At 46.9% G+C, this 12,577-nt stretch overlaps 1 protein-coding gene across 2 annotated transcripts; it reads left to right on the top strand.

The window, feature by feature from the left end:
- Window positions 1–3,315: 3,315 nt before the first annotated feature.
- On the top strand, window positions 3,316–12,473 carry asl (argininosuccinate lyase). 2 transcript variants are annotated; one of them, XM_066695190.1, is made up of 17 exons: window positions 3,316–3,455; window positions 3,754–3,808; window positions 4,529–4,723; window positions 5,731–5,814; window positions 6,032–6,088; window positions 7,258–7,355; window positions 7,794–7,871; window positions 8,922–8,999; window positions 9,478–9,530; window positions 9,664–9,726; window positions 9,818–9,932; window positions 10,101–10,185; window positions 10,299–10,358; window positions 10,506–10,589; window positions 10,738–10,818; window positions 11,688–11,794; window positions 12,152–12,473. In XM_066695190.1, the coding sequence occupies exons 2-17, from the start codon at window positions 3,794–3,796 to the stop codon at window positions 12,339–12,341; spliced, it is 1,443 nt and encodes a 480-aa protein (XP_066551287.1). In that variant the 5' UTR covers window positions 3,316–3,455; window positions 3,754–3,793; the 3' UTR covers window positions 12,342–12,473. The 2 variants fall into 2 exon arrangements, with proteins under 2 accessions (XP_066551287.1, XP_066551286.1); XM_066695189.1 differs by having other exon boundaries at window positions 3,337–3,808.
- Window positions 12,474–12,577: the final 104 nt, after the last annotated feature.

The following is a 12,577-nucleotide window of genomic DNA, read 5'->3' as shown; positions in this document are numbered from 1 at the left end:
CCCACAGCGGGCTCTTCGGGCTGCTCTCATACACAAGTAAGACACTCTACTGACGCGCACGGCTGCATTGTGCTGTGTGTTACAAGGACAGCGCTGATAACGGCAGCAGCATCTTCCTCTGTCTTTGTCTCTCAGGTGTCCTGAAGGAGCAGGAGCAGCGCAGCGCCTTTCTGGGGAGAAGCGCCGATGTTCAGGAGGCCGAGCCTTGGTGTCGTGTGCCGTGTTGTCCTTGATTAAAGAGCTGTGTGTTCAGTGTGATGCTTGTGTTGTTGGTGCTCCAGTGAGGCTCTATTATAGCAATACCACTAAATATATATACAAAAAGCCGCTCCTTCTCATCCCTGAACGACCTGCCCACCGAAGTCAAAACAGCAGAGTCCTTGACCTCATTCCGGCGCTTACTCAAGACGCATCTCTTCCGACAGCACTTGTAATATTAGTCCTCTATCCCTGCTAGATAGCTCTTCACAGTTTTATTATGCTTCTTGCGTTTTTGATTGTTTTCCTCCTTGCTCCCTTTCCCGTAGCCCTTGACTGTGGCCCTACATCTTGACAGCACTTAGCTTTCACCGTCCAGGATGTAGGAAGTCACTTACTGTACTTGCTTTTTTAATTTGTAAAATGTATTATTTTGAATTGCTGTTTTATGTTTTATGTATGCACATTAGAGTGTTCTCTTCATATAATTCTAGTAGCAATAACTAAGAGATGCATATACTATAATAGTATTACATGTACTAGTTTTACAACCATTTTATATATACACATCATATAGTATACTACTATATATTTTTAGAACAGTGTATATAGAAGTGACTACAAAGACTAGTTATAGTTTGTGTATATATATATCCTATAGTATAATAGTAGTATATATACTCTAGTCAGTATATATAGATTTACACTATACTGTGTATATCTACAAATATATTAGATGAAACAATTCCATAATAGTAATGTACATACACAGTACCATACTATATAGTAATGAATATACTACAGTACATATATAAAACTATAGTAGTAGTTTAATACATACTAATATTCTCATATAAAACTAGTATAGTGCATATATAATTGATGTAATAGTATTCAATGCATGTACATTATGAGTGTATATAGACTACTGCTATAATATATTGTATGAATTACATTATATAATACTGCAGTACATATATAAACTGTAGTGTCTCTATACAGTAATACTACAATATAGTGTGTAGCATTCATTGATAGTAGTGTAAGTACAGACTATTAATGTACACTAATAATATAATAGTAGTGTATATATAGATTTATACTACTATTCCAATACAAGTATTATAGATGCTACTATACTTCAATATACATAAATAATGTATATCCACAGAACTACTACAATAGTGAATATACTGTAGTGTCTATATATATATACTAAAATAATGAATATATACACAAATGCTATAAAATAAATACACTACGATACTGGAGTATATGTAATAGTGGTGTCTGTGTATGTACGGTTTATTTATTAGCAGACGCTCTTATCCAGGGAAACTTACAATATCTGAGAGCATTACAAAAGTGCAATACAGTATAAAATTACAGATCAAACCATAATACAATTACACAAGTGCATACATAAAATATACAGTTAATACAAAATACAACTCCTAGATCGTAATTGCATACAAGATGTGCTGAGGGGAAGGGAGCAAATACTTATATTAATACTACTATATACCTATACCTTAATAGTAGGGTAGATATAGGATTAATATAGTAGTTATACTACAGCATACACATACATATAGTAACATACAACTATTAAAGATGTAATATACACTCACCTAAAGGATTATTAGGAACACCATACTAATACTGTGTTTGACCCCCTTTCGCCTTCAGAACTGCCTTAATTCTACGTGGCATTGATTCAACAAGGTGCTGAAAGCATTCTTTAGAAATGTTGGCCCATATTGATAGGATAGCATCTTGCAGTTGATGGAGATTTGTGGGATGCACATCCAGGGCACGAAGCTCCCGTTCCACCACATCCCAAAGATGCTCTATTGGGTTGAGATCTGGTGACTGTGGGGGCCAGTTTAGTACAGTGAACTCATTGTCTGTCTGACTGAGTGCAGCGCGCCTGCGCCGTGACGCCACCGCCGTCTGCCTTCCTCAGACACGTCCACGGTGCTGCTGTCAGCTAGGGGTGCGCCAATTAGCGGCTAATGAGCCAATTAGCGGCTGACGCAGGAGAGCTTGACACGGGAAGAGGCGCGTCTCTCTCTGCTGGCGTGGTGGCTCAGCGGGCTACGCGTAGCTTCAACCCCAGGGCTCGCAGTTAGAGCCTCTAGTCCCTGTGGCCCCTGGCCTCTCCATGAGAATCCAGATCGGGGCCCAGGCGGGGGTCTGGCTTCTGATGGGGTGAGTTTCGGTGGCGGTCGTTCTCTGCCACGTCGGCTGATTTTGGGGGATCGCCGTTTTCGGGCGGTTCCCCAAAAGCTGGGCTTCAAATGGGTTTTCAAAGTGGGTTCAACAAAATCAGCTCAATTGTAAAAACTGGCGCCTTTTATCCCTGGGGAAGCGGATGGCCGCTGTGCGCAATAATGTGTCCGCAGAGGCGAGGCCTGCAGGAGGTGGAGTACAGTATGGACACAACACACCGACAGCTGAGCTGGAATAAATAATAATTATAACTCGAGTAGACTTTCTAATTATTTTTCTCACAACAACGATATGGGGGTGAATAATATGAATGCAAAGGACCTTTTACTGTTTGATTTCCATTTGGTGAAATCTCCACAAAGAATGGGCAACACAAAGTCGTTACTGTTGTTTCAGCATCCAAACACGTGATGTCCCTGTTGGCTTCACAGTATCTAATAAATAAGTCAATAAATATTAGTCTCCAGAAAATGCACGATTGGTCCTGCTGAGCTGGGTGTCGTTGTGCCGGGGTGCAGTACCGCCAGTGTCCACAGCGCGGTGCCGGGGTGCAGCGGCCCTGTGTAACACATAGCAGCTATAGCAACATGAGAACCGATTGAACAGTTCAGTGAGTTTAATGGTTGCATGTGACCCAACTGCAATGAGAAAGCAGCCTACAGCGCATGCCTGGCGTCTCTCTATGGCACTGCTCTGACTGACAGGGTCGGGTTTAGGTAGTAATACAGTCAGCCTCTGTGCAGTGACAGCGGCCCCCAGCAGGGCCCCCCCCCTGCACGCTTTATTTTTCTCCTTTCCTCGCAAGACAGGTTTCCCAATTCCTCCTGGGCGGAGTTACGCTCAGCGGCTGGCGCTGCTAATGCATATGAATACATTTTTAGCTGCTAAAAGCTCGGGTCCTATTGGTTGGTGCCTCGGGAGGCGGGACTGACAGCTTCTCCCCAAAATTGCGTCTTTAAAAAGCAGCTTCAAAGAAACGCGCAATCTCGGGTCTGTAGAGCAACAGGTCTCCGTGTCAAACAGCAGTAAGCGTCAAATATATTCTAAAATCACAGTTCACTTTCGTATTCATTCATTTAGACCTCTGTAAGCGAGGGTATTAATAAGCAATACATATATGTTGAAACATTTGGCTTTATGATGCAATCGGTTGTTCCGTTCTACTCTTTCTAAAGCTAACTAGCAACGTAGCTGCGTGTACGTCGATTATGTTCAAATACCGATTTGTATCTGTATTATTGCTCACACTGTAGAGATGGAGATCTCTATCACCTGAGAGATGTAGCTAATGAAGTGCGACTCTCATTCATGGTTAACCTACAGGCTCACTGAGGACTGCACACTCTGAAGCCACAGCAGCACCATGTCCAGCTCCGAGGTAAGATCTGGGACTATATTTATTCTACATAAAGTCAGATTGTCATCATGTCGTGGATTATCGAGGGTGAAGTTGCACCGCCGCAATGATTTAAATATTAGTATTATTATAGCTCAGCCAGGAAATTGTTGCTATGGAATTCTGTTATTTCTTTGAATGTTACAAAAAGGCTACACGACTAAGCTTTTTAGTTTCATTTTCTTAAAAGAATCATTACATTTCCCTTTTTTCATTATTAAAGTCAGGGACTTGGTCTTGAATATGTCTACAGTTCTTATGGCTCTGCGCTGGGGTTTAGTGCAAACCGAATATAAATCATCTTATTATTATTGTTGTCCTCATTGCAAACATTTGTGGGAAAAATACTTGCAGCCCAAGATAAACGGTCTGCTGTTCAGACTGAGACAGAGAGTTATCCTTGTGTTGTTTTATTTATTATTGACCCAAGACTTCGATCACACACTTAACTTAATCGGTGACTTATTTGTTGCCTGTTTTTGAAAATCAGTGATTTTGGGTGAATTAGCCTAAATAATTAACTGGATTTTGGCTGACCGGGCGGGTCAGAGACCACTGCGCACTCAAGACAACTGTATAGCGCCCTGTGTGCTAACCCAAGAAACATGGAAATTGTTTTCTTGTGACTTAATAACTAGAAGGTTTTAGTTTGTTTTAAAATGTCCTCACTTCCTGTTCTTGCCATCTCTCCCTCTCTGGCAGGGGGGTAAGCTGTGGGGCGGGAGGTTCGTCGGGGACACAGACCCCATCATGGAGAAATTCAACGCCTCAATTGTCTACGACAAGCGCATGTGGGCGGCAGACATTCAGGGCAGCAAGGCCTATGTAAAGGCTCTGGAGAAAGCCGGGCTGGTCAGCAGGCCGGAGATGGAGCAGATCCTGCAGGGGATGGGCAAGGTGAGCTCTGTGAGGGATAAGTGGTACTTCTAGGAAACCAGAGATAATGAGACTCCCGTTGCCCTCTCGGGCTTGACTGGCTCCTGGACTGTGCAGCAGGCGGCACCGAGCACAGGTGTGCTGCTGAAGGATGAAGCGTTTTCTGTTTCATCGATAGGCCATTGGTACAGGAGCCTGAAACAGACCTCACGCCGGCACGCTCTGTTGTCCTGGTTCTCCCTTTGTGTTGCAGGCGTGACTGGGCGCACTCACCCTACCCCCCCATATCTAATAAAAGGAGACAATCGGCCGTCAGCCCACATGCTTTCCAGCGCTCTTCCAGTGACTGCTAGAACTGACAGCACACAGAAATCAAAGCTGTTTTTTTATCAATGTAGAACAACAGGCTTTCGCCCCAGCACACGTCCTCTCCCAAACGCCACATCCTTTTTGTGGTTTGCACTGGGTCTGACCTGACGCCTGAATAACGTCTCCCCATTGGTGTATACAAGGACCCTCCTGTAAAAGTGACTGGAACTAAGACCATTCATGTTAAATGTGATGCATTACTGTGGCATATCACCAATGTGGAATTTACCCAGTTTCAGACCAGTTTTGTACCTTTTTGTTTTCTCTCTTACTTTTAGAGTTTCCTGGTGTATGCATCCAGGAACCGAAAGGTCAATTATCAGACGCTATATGTGTCATGCATGTTATGTCTGCAGCCTGCAGAACAGGTGTTGCAAATCCCACTTTTGCTTTATGTGCATGGAGTGATCATACCTGAACAAATGGGTCTCAGCAGGTCTTCCATACCGTGGGGCCCACAGCTGTCCATCGCCCAGTCTCTGTAAAAACAAAAGCGCCATGAGTATATTGACTGTGTTTCTTTCTTGTAATATATATTTATTTGTTGAGCTCTACTGGCATAAAAAACACTCGTCCAAACTGCAGGAACAGTGAGATCTGCAGACTGCTCTGCGTTCCTGAAGTCTGCAAGTCTCCTAACCAGACTCGTCCCCCCGCAGGTTTTTGAAGAGTGGTCCAAAGGCACTTTCGAGATCAAGGCGGGAGATGAGGACATTCACACCGCCAACGAGCGCAGACTGAAGGTAAAGCCCTCTGCCCCTTGAGATGGATAGTAGAACTGTTTAAGGCCCCCCATAAAACACACAGAAACAGCCCAACCCGATCTGTACACCACAGTGTGACAAACCGGGTGAAATGATATTCTCGTATAACCTGCAATTCAACTTGAATAACGACATATGCTAAATGAATACTTAATAATAATAAAAAATACTAACAACCAATCTGTCCGTCTGTCAGGAGCTGATTGGAGAAGCGGCAGGAAAGCTACACACTGGCAGAAGCCGGAATGACCAGGTAGGGCCCGGATGCATCTGGTTTATATTGAGAACTGGCATCAAGTTAGTATAGTGAAAATAAATAATAGTAATAATGTTTATTCTGCCACTGCCACACAGAAGGACTCCACAGCCTCTGGTCTGAAGCAGCCCAGCTCCCCGTCTGTAGTAAAGGCTGACTGTGGCCTGTGTTTTAGCAGCTGCCAGAGCCCTACACTGGTCTCTTGTTAAGACAGCCCAGTTGCCAGCTTTGCACTAGTCTGCATCTCTGGAGCGGCAAACACTGTGATGACACAGCTCCCCTATACCTTATCATTAAGTTCACAGACAATTACACGTACAAAACGACACAATATTACAAATATAATAAATGATCACTACTACAACCACCACCACTCTCTCATCCGGTTTAATTTAATCTTCTCTCGCAACTGAAGATAACATGTTTTCTTTTCGTTTAGTGGATTATGACTCTGCACACCTAAATAAACAAGGAATGACGTGTGAAAATGAAATGTTTCTGGAAATAATGATCTTATTCTGGAAGAGCGTACACAGCTCAGATTGACTTTCTTTCTTTGGAGTATCTAATGATGCCGATACTCAATCACACAGGCCGACACAAATGTCACCCGTGGGCTTCGTCTCAATCCTGTCCAAGTATTTCTTTGGGTTTCTTTTCAAGCTTTGTTTCCTCCGGATTAAGAGCGTGTTCACTTCACCCGCAAACCATGTTACTGTGTCGAGTTACTTCAGTCTCCTGCCCTTTCGACACAATATTGACACATTGTAAAACAAACACACAATAACAAGAGTAGCCGCCGCTCACACCGTTACAAATATTCTCTCTCTCTGGCTACTGTATCTGATTTTAATGAATAACAGCACGCTCCCCCTCACCCCTTGCCGCCTGTGTGCAGTCTCAGGCCCGGGTCTCAAACCCTCCTCGATTTTTAACTTCTATCCACAACCCCCCAGGGCGACATCACACACCTGCCGTTGTTCATCTCCCCGGTGAAAACGGTGATAATCTTGCAGTCGCCAACTGTAACCGGAGCCCCTCCATCGCAGACACCCTCGTCACAGACAATGTGTTACTTTGTATCTATATTCCATTGCTCTCTGTGCTGAAGAGCCCGAATGGCGCGGTGCCGACGCTAGTATCCTGTGTTGTGATTGGCTGAGCAGGTGGTGACGGACATGAGGCTGTGGCTGCGTGAGGCCCTCGGCACGCTGAAGCGCAACCTCGTGCAGCTCATCGACACCATGGTGCAGAGAGCGGATGCGTGAGTCACCATATACTGTTGAATTAATTTTATTACGATTGTATTTCTTAGCAGATGCCTTTATCTGGGCACACTTACAATTATTACAATGTATCACATTATTTGTACATACAATTACACATTTAAACAACTGGGTTAGTCCTGCATTCTGGGTAAAGTATATTTACTCAGGGCTGGTCAAATTGGGACAGATCTGTAGATATATAGTAAGTTTTAGAGTTAACATTAAAAGTATTTCAGCCACTACTCCAAATTAGTCTTAGTTATGTCAGGTTTTATAGCAGTGGTGCGGACAGTTACCCCTACCTCCTGCAACTGAAAGATGCAAATTAAATTGTCAGGGCCCTGTTGTGTCCCAGCTCAGGTGTGTGTGCCAGTGCCAGTGCCAGAGCGCACCGTACAGTGACCGTGTTTAAAGTTCCCCCCTACCTGTCCCAGGGAGATTGACGTGCTGTTTCCTGGTTACACCCACATGCAGAGGGCCCAGCCAATCCGGTGGAGCCACTGGATACTCAGGTAGGGTCTGTGGAAAGTCAAAAGGAAAATTCAGGTCAAAAGTATTGTATTGATACTGAAGTAGTGTTTTATTCAAATATAGAAAGGTGTGGTTTCTTGTGAGGGCTAACTGAGTTATTAGACTAAACCAGATTAAACTAGTCTTTATTAATAAGTCTCCGCTTTTCCCTTCTGTCACAACTGTGTCTGGGGATCCCACCTGATATACAAGGAACAAGGAGCAGAGATGGATTCAGAGAGATACCAGAATCAGGTTCTTCTACTGTCTGCACCCTAACAGGAAACCAGACAAAATAAAACAACAGACTTATTTTTGCTTGTGATCTTAAGGAAGGCTGGATAATATATAAATATATATATATATATTTTTTCTGCCCATGAACATGTTTTCTGTGACACATGAAAACAGTGCAATCATTTCTGTACATGTAGGGCCAACTGTAAGAAATCCAGAAGGCAAACAGGCCATTTACTTCAGGGTTGTAGTCTGTGTGATTCTCAGGTAATATCTAATAAGTGACAGATTCGTGGCTTGCTGAACTCTGGTAAACTCTAATCCGGCTCCCGGCTACCGTGTCCCCTCCTCTCTGTGCTGAACACCATTCAGCGCTCTGTGCTGCAGAGTGGATCCGCTGTTTGCCACGAGAACTGAGCGCAGGTTGTGAAGCCATTTGCCCAGGGACTCTAAACTAACGTCCTTAAAGTGAGACGGTATCTGTAGTGTCTGTACTGTGTGGTTTGCAGGGCAGTGACATGCCTGCCGTAGAGAACGCCCTCTTGTGCATTGTCAGGTGTCTTTATTTCTCTGAGACTTCCTTGTTCCTGATACACCTGACAGTCCCTCTAGCGCCAAACACTGTTTCCATAATGAAGCAGCGGAGTGTGTTGAGCCGAGTGCAATGCTGGGTGACTTTCAGGTTGCAGTGTCTGACCTCAGGCAGGGAGCTGGTTGAGTCTGGACACAGAGTGGCGTATATGCAGTATATCTGGTACTGATGCCTGCCGTACTGTCGAGGGACGCTGTGGGTAACGGTGTGTTTTGTCCCCCAGCCACGTGGCCGCGCTGTGCCGAGACGCAGAGAAGCTGGAGGAGGTGCAGAAACGTGTGAACGTCCTGCCACTGGGAAGGTGATCTCCCTCACTCTCTCTCCTTCACTGTCTGTCTCACTCTCTCCCTGTCTCTTCCATACACTAGTATATCTGCACACTGTCATTAATCACACCCTTGCAAGATGTGGGGGAAATGCTCACACACGGTGCCCGGGCTCGTCAGCCAAGGGAATGATGTTGCAAACTATTAGTTGTATTTCAAATCAACATGCTGCCTGTCTGGGACCTGGGACTCACACTGCAGTGGATCACAGTCTTTCCTGGGCCTCACAGGAAGCACAGGCATGAAAAGGCACACATGGCTGAGGCCCTCGCACCTGTACACAGTTGTCGTTATGACCGTACAGGAGGACACAACCCAGCAGGGTGGGTCAGGGAGGCAGTGTAGCACCTTCTGACCGACTCCAGAGCTCCGGATCCGGCTGTAGCTCACAGTCAGGAGGGAAAGCACAGAGGCAAAGACTGACTGACTCTTGTGTTTGTGTTTGATCTGCAGCGGAGCCATCGCTGGGAATCCCTTCCAAATCGACCGGGAGCTGCTGCGCCAAGGTGACTCCACACTACAGTGCCGTATCGCTTGCTCGGAGCATCCCTCTCTGTGGTCTCTCCGGCTCTCGGCCCAGGCTCTCCTCATGACTGTGAGACAACACGGCCTGACCTGTCACCTCTCCCTCTCTTCCAGAGCTGGCGTTCAATGCCGTCAGCATCAACAGCATGGATGCCACGGGCCAGCGCGACTTCGTGGGTACGTACGTGGGTCGGTGCCAGGGCAGGGGGCGGATCACACAGGCTCAGCGTGGGTGACGTGTGATGCCCTTGTGTGTCTGTGTTTGCAGTGGAGTTCCTGTTCTGGGCCTCCCTGTGTCTGACGCACACCAGCCGGCTGGCCGAGGACCTGATCCTGTACAGCACCAAGGAGTTCTCCTTCGTCTCGCTCTCCGACGCCTACAGGTGAACCTCGCACCCAGGGCCGTGTTCGTGAAAGGGTCACTGCGGCGAGAAGTGCACACAAGGGGGGGTAAAAATGCTAAAGCAGTGGGGAAGGGTCGCCGAAACCTCTCGGGGTGTCTGTGTCAGAGTATAAGAAAGTAAAGTGAATGTGCCGATGTCTCCGAGCAGCACCGGGAGCAGCTTGATGCCGCAGAAGAAGAACCCGGACAGCCTGGAGCTGATCCGCAGCAAAGCCGGACGCGTGTTCGGGCACGTGAGTGGACTGCAGTGGAGCAGCAGCGTGGGTTTGGGGGGTTTTGTGTTCAGGAGATCGGTGTTGATTGTATTTTCTAACGTCATGTTTTGTTTCTCTCTCTGTGACTCAAGTGTGCCGGGTTCCTCATGACCCTGAAGGGACTCCCCAGCACCTACAACAAAGACCTGCAGGTAAGGGCTTCATCCACGTGTTGAGTTTAATTTTAATTCGCTGTGAGCCGTGACTCCAATTCAGTAGATGGTAGAAACCTCAGTCTGAAAAGTACCGAGACGCGAGTCCAGTAACCCTGTGCAGTAATAACCCTGTGCTCCCCGCAGGAGGATAAGGAGGCCATGTTCGACTGCTACGACACTGTGCACGCCGTCCTGCAGGTGGCCACCGGAGTGATGTCCACCCTGAAGGTGAGAGCCGTTGGCCATGACTGCATTGGCCAGGGTCTCCACGATGGAAACCAGGAGATCCTTCACAGCAGCCTGGGTTGAATCTTGCCCAGCAGACACACGCTGCCTGCGCACATGTCTGACGACGCTCTCCTGTTTCTGTGCGCAGATCAACACCAGCGCGATGCAGGCGGCCCTGAGCCCCGACATGCTGGCCACGGACCTGGCCTACTACCTCGTCAGGAAGGGGGTGAGTCATGTGCGACCGGCATGTCCAATGGGAGACGATGGAGCTGTCCGGGCTCCTCCCAGAACACAGCACTCCTCAGCCGATGCATCTCCCGACCTTAGCTAACTTGTATAGCCTGGTCAGGGTATTTATTATACAGTTTATTGCATAATAGTAATAAAATAATCTAGAGAAACAGGAAATTGAAGATCCACAGACTCTGCGAAGTGTCCGATAGAAATAGGTGCGGCCATTTATAGGTCGAGAAGTAGAAAGTGAACAAAGCAAAGTCTATATATGGGAATAATAAGGAAGAATAAATGAAAATATTAAATACTGATTCATATGCAATAATAACAGATTATATTGGCGTCTCTGTAACGTACCGCGGGGCACAGGAATAGGGGAACCCAGTTGCGGTGCATGGTAGAGGGATGGTCAGACAGGCGTGGGTCGGGTACCGGCAGGACAGGGCAAGGCAAAGACGTGGTCGTGGTCACAGGGTTGGGCAATCGGGCAAACAGAGCAATGACGAAAGTCCAAAGTCGGGGTCAAGGGGGAAAGCAAGAGGTGGATAATTCAAAAGGTTGTAAGGCTCACAGAGAATGCTTGGGATTGTAATGTAAACTGACAAAACTTCACAGTGATTGAGAGAGAGTGAAGGGTTTATATGTGGAGCAGAGAAACAAGATGAGAGGTGGAGGGCGAATGGGAGCAGGGAGTGATCGCAGGAGTGCACAAGGGTTTCAGGAATGTTGATTGAAGGGAGCTGGGAGAAGTGACTGACAAGGAAGGGTGATGGCGGCATCTATTGGGGAAAGGTGGAAGTGCTTGGACTTGGAGAAGCGTGTTAGTCCGTAGCTGTGACACTCTTCTTGTCTCCGGCGCAGATGCCCTTCCGGGAGGCGCATGGCTGCTCGGGCAAAGCCGTGTTCCTGGCAGAGAGCAAGAGCGTCCCCCTGAACCAGCTGACCGTGGAGGACCTGCGCACTGTCAGGTGTGTGCCTATGTGCCCCGCCCGCCACGCCTGGGCAACAACTTGGGCACAACGCACTGCTTGTGCTCCTTTTCCAGTTTGGCGACAGTCAGTGTGTGTTGAGAGTCTCCAGACGTGTGCTACTCATCTCCACGCTTCACGATTGTTTTTAATACATGTATATTTTGTCGCTCAGAGGATAGTGACACTTTAAGTCACCTTTGTTGATATATGGGACATACATCGCCACAGACACACACACAAACACACAAAGTGAGAAAGTGACACACATTGTAACTGACAACATGCAGTCTGTATCTGCCTGACCGCTGCTCTCCTGGCGGTCCTGTTGGTGACCGGCCTGCACTGTCTTCGCAGCCCCCTGTTCGGCAGCGACGTGGCTGCGGTGTGGGACTACGGCAGCAGTGTGGAGCAGTACAGTGCAGCCGGCGGCACGGCCCGGAGCAGCGTCATGGCACAGATCCAGCAACTCCGGGACTGGCTCTCATCACGCCGCGCCACGCCGGCACAGACGGGCACAGGACCGGACACGCCCTCACAGATGTGAATGAAAGGTCGCCATCATACAGCTGTGCTTTTTTTACGGCCTATTGTAGTGGCGGCTTCTCTAAGGGAAGACCCTTAGAGAATCATTGCATTGTATCTCAATCCATTAAAATAAATGAGTAAATCGATAAAATATCTTTTGTATACGTTGTTCCAAATCAAACCCACCAAATTACAAATGACAATCTTGTAACCAATCCTGCCTTCCTCTATTGTCTGAAGCCACTTTCTACTGCT

The sequence above is a fragment of the Amia ocellicauda genome, chromosome 22 (assembly GCF_036373705.1).
Source record: "Amia ocellicauda isolate fAmiCal2 chromosome 22, fAmiCal2.hap1, whole genome shotgun sequence".
In the NCBI taxonomy this organism is placed as follows: domain Eukaryota; kingdom Metazoa; phylum Chordata; class Actinopteri; order Amiiformes; family Amiidae; genus Amia; species Amia ocellicauda.
Note: the sequence above shows the minus strand (reverse complement) of the source record. Positions and strands in the feature narration are given on the sequence as shown.

Bases quoted from the DNA above. Each gene is read 5' to 3' on its own strand.
- asl (XM_066695190.1), top strand. The intron at 10,186-10,298 runs GTGAGTGGACTG...CTGTGACTCAAG, and splicing joins CCGGACGCGTGTTCGGGCAC to TGTGCCGGGTTCCTCATGAC. The intron at 10,590-10,737 runs GTGAGAGCCGTT...TTCTGTGCGCAG, and splicing joins GAGTGATGTCCACCCTGAAG to ATCAACACCAGCGCGATGCA.